Below are 8,034 nucleotides of genomic sequence, written 5' to 3' on the forward strand. Positions count from 1 at the left end.
ATCCATATGCTTACTTGATTGCAACTCTACCCAATCCAAAACCTTTTGCTTGATAATTTTATCCTCATTTCCATCAATAAATTCTTTCTTCAAAAGTTCTTGAAATTTTGACCATGTTTCTACACCTCCTCCAAGCAATTTCTTCACTTGTTTATGAAATCTAGGTTCAATAGCCAAATGTAAGCTTGAGATCATCTTTGCCTCAAGGATTTGGCATGTCTCCATCTCACATGTATAAACTTACAAAAACTTAGTTATGTTCCATCCTTCAAATCTTCCAAATTTGTTGATGACTCCTTGCAATGCCTTTGTGATATCTTTTTCAATTGCTTGCATTCTTTGTTGCTCCTCCATGAATATATAGAAAGCCTTAAAAAACTCACTAATATTTGATCCATCCATAATATTCGACATATTCAAAAATCTTGATGACACATCTTCCATTTTGTTCTACAATGATCAAAAATGTTCTTTGAAATGCTCCAATAAATACCTTATGATACTTCACAATGCTCCAACATATCTATAAAGCCTTATAATACTCCATGATAATCCAAATATTGTCATTGTATTTTAAGATAGTCTCCAAAGCTCCAATTCACATATCACCCAAAGCTCTTCTTCTAACTTTCTTGTATTTCTTCTCCAAAATTCAAATAATCCAAGAAAACCAAATATGGCCTAAGAAATCTTCTACTTTGGACTATTATAGATTTAGTCCTTTTCTTATTAATAAATAAGTCAATTCTATTGTTTATCAATTATATCTACCAGAGTCTATGAAGATCCACCTCATATTTCACATATCTCTTCTTGAATTATATAAGATAGTGAATATCTTGGGAAGAAGATAAATGCCACGTCCTCCTATGGAAGTGGATAATAATTAAGAGTTTGAGGTAGAAGAAGTCTTAAATTCAAGGCGGTGCCAAAATAGATTAAAATATCTTATTCATTGGTATGGATATGATATTAGTGAATGCACAATGGAGCCAACAAAGAATCTTACAAATGCAACAAAGAGAACTGAAGCTTTTCATTAATAACCTCCATCAAAACTAAGAAAAAAAATAGCAAATCTTTTTTATAAAAGAAACAAGATCAAAGGAAGATAACACTCTACCTTCTATCTTTCTTTGTAGCTTTTGTATATTAGTGATGCTAAGGAGATGGAAAACCAACAACTAGCACATTCAATTCAAGATCTTTCATTTGCCAATTTATCAGATGAGATATTACAATTGTCACAACCTTCAAGATGACGTAATCAAAATGAAGATCTTCAAGAATGACATTTATTTCCTCAAATAGATGGCGAGATACAATATGTTTGTTATCACAACCTTGGAAGAAATTCCCAATGTTTGGTGATTTTAATAGAGGTAGAAACAACTCTTGATACTATTCCCAATGTTTGGTGATTTTAATAGAGGTAGAAACAACTCTTGATACTATTCCAAATGTTTTATTTGAAATAAATTACAAAGGCCTCAACAATGATCAAATAATATGATGATCTTCTCGCCCTGCTATGAAGCTCTACTGATAGCTAAGAAGACCTATCAACTATCCTCAAAGAAAACAAAGATAAAAGTATGTGGTAAATATAATTTGTTGCATCTTAGATTTCATCAGTACATGATGATTGATGCTTGTGGAACTCATTCCTAGAAGGGACGATAATATCACAGATATACAAATAAATATCTATATGATTAAATAAAAATAAGTAAAAGTAAATAAAAATAGATTAATTTTATAATATCTTGTAGAAAAGCTTCTTAAAAGCTTCATAGATGCTCCTTTGACTTTATATGTGTTTGTAGTTGATTGATAGGTTAGAATCTTGGTTAACAAGTTAACCACGTGTTAGTAGCTTGCAAAACAAGTTAACTTTGTGGCGCACATATAAAAAACTTACTTTGCAAGTTAAGATACGTGTCTTACAAAGTCAACATATTTTAGAAGTCCTATAGGATATTACCACATAGCTCCTAATTAAGAGTATATATGGAAGCAAAAGTGAAACCTTCTTCACTTTGTCAATGCCATTCTAGTCCTTAGTCTTATTTCTAAACTTTCTAGTCTTCTTATTTTTGGCAATAGTCATTCTAATTCAATAATATATCATCTTTAAGTGACTTTCTAGTTCTTCTCAGTGTCACAAGAAAGCATTGAGGATTTCTTTCTTTGAAATTCATGTCTTTAACAACCCCACATATTGAATGGATAGATTAGAAGGTCTTCGAGCTTGGCTTAAAACTTGATTTAAGGACCAATTTAGAAAAGACACCTCCTTGTAGATTTGTTGTATTTAATTATAAATAATGAAATTAATTCCATGACTTGAAAAATTCATGTAAAAGAAACACTCTTTCTGTTTGCAAGTATCATTATCTGGATTTGATTCACAAAGATTCAATGAATAGAATGATGTTCATCTACATTGAAAATTCAAGCAAGAAAATTCAATTTTTTTAGACAACCAAATCTGTTTGGCTTGCATACATCTAGTGGCACCTCTTGGCATGCATACATCAAGGAGGCGAAATGTGTAGAAAGAACATTCTTAAAACATAAGAAATCAGGCATAGAAGTACTGTACTACCATGTGGAAAAGTCATCTTCTGCCACAATAGCAGCACCTCCTAACTTCCTCTACCTCTTAAAAATTCATGAGAACATGCTTGTTTTGTGAAAGACAAATTCACAATGCAATTGGGTAACTAATGATTTAAAGGTGCACAATGATTTGCACATTGTAAATAGATCAACTCTCCTTAGCAAGAGCTATGACATTGAAATTCATTGATTCAGGATTGCGAGCCATAAATTCCTGAACCACATTCACCGAATCCTGCACATCCCATATAATCTACATCAGAAATAAGGCACTGGTATTTGAGATTGTGAGATGAAATAATTTGAAAACGTTTAAGCAACTACAAACTGCCAATTATCTTATGAGAAGGTAAAGACCTTGAGTAGCGTCTCTTGTGAGGAAGGTCCATGATAAATGGGTTGCTTCTTCCTTCCATCAAGCTCATACAAACCTCCTGTACATCAAGGTCAACTAAGATGAGTTCAATGAACCGCATAGCACATGCTAAATCAAACTACAACACTGAGCCATTGGCCACATTTTAGTAATGCAAACTTCTGACAAACAAAATGGTTACTCTTAGAATTTGCAGAAATTGCTTGAAACAGCCATTGGTATTCTAATGGGTACCGATCACGTGATCAACTTTGTCTAAAGCATTTTATTCAACTAAACCATACAACAGTCAGAGCCCACCACCTTCACAAACTTCTAACTGTAGGTGGAAGGCTGAAGTTACATGTGGAAATAATACCAGAACTCAGACAACTACACATGTATGCGAGTCAGTTAGTGTAACGGACTTACCATCAACACACACAAAGCAGATGAAATGAAGATCCACGGAGCTTGAAATATCTGGAGGCTGTAAAACACCGCATCCAGTTGAAATTAACTTAGCACCACAACTACGTTAGGAAATGAAAAACTTTTGGCACTATCACGAGCCCAGATAAGAATTGACCCTATTTATCCAGACAAAAACTCCAGGATACAGCTCATTGATATACAATACGAACAGAATAGCTTCAAGTCCCATATGGGTAATGCATCTCAGGATGTGAAGGCACAGTTCAAAGAAGTAAGAACAGTCTGATAAGACAAAATTTTCAGGTTACACAAAATGCATAACGACCATTCTGCATACTAGGCAGCACCCAAAATTATAATTTTAAAACATCTCCAGGAGGATGTGTTACCGCGGTGTCGCCACCACATGCAGCCACGGAGTGTGCAGTTTCCAACTCAGTGTCCGTCTCAAGAAAATGCGCTTTCTGTATTCATAGACGTCACATCAACGCTTGTCCAGGAGATCCTAGACCAAATGAATGCAAAGTTTATGCTCAAAATTGATCAAATCCTTAAGTCGTTAATGTTAAGATTGCACTTCTGTAAGAACCACATCTAGTAGGATATACAAGAAAACCAAAATACTAGCCCTTCCCATCTCCAAAATAATAAAATAACAGTAATAATATTAATAATGTAAAGAAATAAGGGGAATATTCAGTGTAGTAGCACACCTCATCAGGAGACATCACAGAAGTTTTCTTGACAAAGCGCTGAAGATAGGAATCTTCCGCTGCAATTAGATGAGATAACGAATCAACTTAGTTTTTGTTCCGTGCACCAATGCGCATTACATGGAGAACCTGGATACATCATGAACCATAAGAGTGAATTTGCCTTTCAAAACCACCAAGATAGGGTACCTCGTAAAGGGCATACCAAGGTCAACTTGAGCGGCTACGTTGCCAACAGCATGAAGCAGGCCAATCGTACCACAAGCATTCCCCACAGTTTGTTTCATGAAGTAAACATTTTCACTGACCTGCCATGCGGTATCTATTGTCAATGGCGAAATTCAAAATGCAAAACCGCAGCGGTAAAAGGGACGAGAACATTCAATGCACACAGCCGCATTCCAACTATATAGTATCGTAAGACTTACTTGCTGTCCTGCCTCTGCAATCTTGGTCTGCTCCACCAAGCTCGCCTCCTCAGACTATCATCGTTACAACAGATTTCAGTAAGTGACTGGTGAATGCAATGCAAAACACATACCATTGGAAACAGAACAGTACATGATAAACCATAAGATAATGCTATGAAAATTTGCTAAAATAGACAGCTGATATTCCTTCCATGCGGAAGTTACATGGAAGATTTGAGAACTTAAAATTTATGCTCAGGTTAATATTACCTCTTTGGTAATAGGAAACAGAAGAAGCACAGCAAGGACAGGGGTTGGAACCATAGCCAGCAGGTCATCGTCGAATCCAAACACATCATGACACCCTACGTCACTTGGAAACCCCAGGCCGTGTAAGAACTGCGGAGAAAACCACGACAACCATCAATCTCTTTTCCGCACCAAAGTAGCCACCCGAAGAGGGTAACTCCGGAAACGCATTGGCTTCGCAATCATATTGGTTAGTAAGAGAAGTGTCTGACAAATCTAGTTCTGGACACCAAACAAGTTGTCAAAGACAACGATCCCACATGAAAAGTCGACGCCAATACTGCGCTAAATTCAGGTATGCTTCAAGGACGCTATCAATCTAAATATTCCGTATGCGGAAAATACCAAAATTCGATTAGCACATCCAGCGAAACTAAATTTGCGTCTCCAAGTTGGCAATTCGTGAATAAAATTTGCTTAAGATTTTCCAACAAAAGACTTCGGAATGACTTCTGACCTAAAAGACAGACCATTCTACAAAACGAGCGCCCGTGATCATGTACACAGACATGGTTCGCTAGTCCAAATTAGCTCAACCATAGTAATGCAGAAACAAATTGCTCCTAAAAATCACTGGAACAATGCCTCTTCAACGCAAACAACCACTCTAGCGGTAATGCTCAATCTAAGCTGATCATCTAGGGTGTCTCCATCCACCCCCACAATACCACCTCATCAAACCTAAAATACGAAAATTCAAGACACAAGTGAAGCACTGGAGAACCGATCGTCAACCAGCGGAAAGAAATCAGCGATCTTCTTACAACACCCGCAACCAACTACAAAGCTACCCTGCACCTACATCACGGGAGAGGAAAATCATATATAACCAACACGAAGGTCAGCTAAAAACCATCCCCTCGCAAGGCCACCACGGCTAGAGAAGGAAGAAGCAACAAGACCTGGTTCATCACGTCAGGGTTAGCCTCCAAAGGCAGCCATCGCTTTTTCCCCACGTCGCCCATGGTGACAAAGTGTTGAACACTCTGCAGACGAACAGGGAATATAACGCAAGAAATCCCGGATAGCTCGATGAAGTAGAAGACTAAGAAACTCGATGCAGTCTGAAGAAGCGAGATCGCAAAAGGAAGCGTAAGATTGCGAGTGCCAGTGCAATGCGAAGCGATGCGAGGCGATGCGGTAAGACGAACGCTCCACTTCCCAAAATTGAAAGTCGTCGACGAGGGGAATGGACAAGACGAACGAGATAGACAGAGAGCCTCACAGACAAACCCTCCCTCCCTCGCTCCCTTGGCTTCCAGGTGGACTGCCACTTCAGCATGTGAGTCAGCCTTTGGATCTCATTCGGGTTCCAGATGGCTTGCCATGTGATGCCACCTCAGCAAGTGGGACCCTTTCGAAACTGATTAGCCAGCTTGCACTCTCATCCGTTTTTTCTTCATCTGTCCGTCGCCCATGCGTGTCCAAGAAATTAGACAAGGTTAAGGGTTTATTACAATGGTCTAGTCAGAGAGGAGCCATTTGGATTTTCTGTTCATCTAGTACCAGCTGAGTACCTATTATGCTAAGATCCCTTACTTCCTTGGTAGGTGGAGAATTGGAGCTGGGAGGGCTCCATTGACTTCCCTAAGCATTCCATTGTAGGATTGTCGTAGTTTGGAGAGCACATCCTTTTTATGCTACATGGGAATATACATTAGCATTAATGCATCATTCCTTGCTCATTGGTTAGGCTGGTAAAAAAACACCTGCATTTCTTATTTATAATAATCAAGTACATTCATCATGTGATAGTTTACTGTGAAAAATGTGGTTTATAATGTCTTTGTATCTTGATTATTAAAATCAATGAAAACAAACTGCTCTCTAATAAATGTGGTTAGAATTCTAATTTAATTATTAATTATTTTTGGATATGTTATTACATTATTTCATTCTTCAATATACAACATTTCAAAACAACTTTAATCTTATATCAAAAATTTAAAAAAATTATATTAGGTAATTTTATTTTACCATAAAATCTTTCTATATTGTGAAATTTGAAAAAAATTGGTAATTTCAATAAAGATTTTTTTCTTAATAGAAAAAAAACCTTGCCCCATATTAGCTATCTTCTCTTCTTTAGCAATTTTTTTAGAATATTTTTAATATTTTATTTGAAAATTTTGTGGAGTGGTTCTCCTCTTTTTTAGCTTTTTAAAAAGATTTCATTCACTTCAAGAAGAGTTAGTATGAAGATGGAGTGTGTTTTAGAATAAAAAGAGAGCTAACCGCTCTTCAAGATCTTCAAGGATTTCTTTGGTGGTTTTCTTTGAGCAATTCTAGTATTTTGTTTGGAGATTTTTGAAAAACGGTTCCTTTCTCTATTAGCTTTTCAAGAAGCTCTTACTTGCTTTGAGAAGAGTTAATATGAAGATAGAGTGAATTTTTTGATAAAAAAAAATCAATTGCCTTATGTTAATATGATCATTAGCTTTATTTGTTCATAAAATATGTCATAGAAAAATTTAAAAAGTAAAATTTAATGAGTATATATATATATATATATATATATATATTGATTGAGTAGCTCTATAAAGAGTCATCACTTGATCAAATGTAATGAAATATGGAACTATGGTGCTTAGTTGAGTGAAGAAGAAATGACAACTTTTACATAGTATTAAGAGTATAAAATAGTGGACTTCATTTAAATAAAAGATACTATTTGACCATCTCTAGTTGTAGCCATAAATCATATGCTTTTTTAAAGAAAACACTCTTATTATGATATTTGGTGCTTTGATTGAAAGCAAATTTAGAGCTATTAGATTGGTCAAAGCAAGTTAAAGGATACAAAGTAAAGTGACTCAAATAGAAGAAGTAGTTAGAATCTTGTAGAGGAATTTTTAAGGGCTATACAGATAATTATGAGTCAACAAGTTGCCAATGAAAATAGGTAAAGAGCTATTAAAGAATTGAAAAATATTATTGATAAAGTAAAAAGATTTGATTGAAAAAAAATCATTTGGCTTTTGAGGATCTACACTTATAAAATGGAAATCTATAAAGTTCCAAAAGACAAGATGATTGAGACCTTTAATCTAGACATTATTTTAAAAATCAAAGAAATAGTAAAATAACTATATTAGAGCATCCATATAAATAAATGAGCTAGATTTGAAGAAAGATAGAAAGATAAATATTTTGATGAGAATGCTAAAAAGACATCTAATAGATGATTTCT

General features: G+C 35.5%; 1 protein-coding gene across 1 annotated transcript; it reads right to left on the reverse strand.

Annotated features, from left to right (window-relative positions):
• Positions 1-2,553: 2,553 nt before the first annotated feature.
• LOC112279487 (ubiquitin carboxyl-terminal hydrolase 3) lies at positions 2,554-6,036 on the reverse strand. Its single transcript, XM_024513975.3, has 9 exons — positions 5,747-6,036; positions 4,806-4,934; positions 4,554-4,607; positions 4,331-4,433; positions 4,126-4,184; positions 3,802-3,876; positions 3,410-3,467; positions 2,980-3,056; positions 2,554-2,857 (listed from the first exon to the last, which is right to left on the reverse strand). The coding sequence occupies exons 1-9, from the start codon at positions 5,807-5,809 to the stop codon at positions 2,771-2,773; spliced, it is 705 nt and encodes a 234-aa protein (XP_024369743.1). The 5' UTR covers positions 5,810-6,036; the 3' UTR covers positions 2,554-2,770.
• Positions 6,037-8,034: the final 1,998 nt, after the last annotated feature.

This window comes from Physcomitrium patens, chromosome 3, assembly GCF_059467195.1.
Source record: "Physcomitrium patens ecotype Gransden chromosome 3, ASM5946719v1, whole genome shotgun sequence".
In the NCBI taxonomy this organism is placed as follows: domain Eukaryota; kingdom Viridiplantae; phylum Streptophyta; class Bryopsida; order Funariales; family Funariaceae; genus Physcomitrium; species Physcomitrium patens.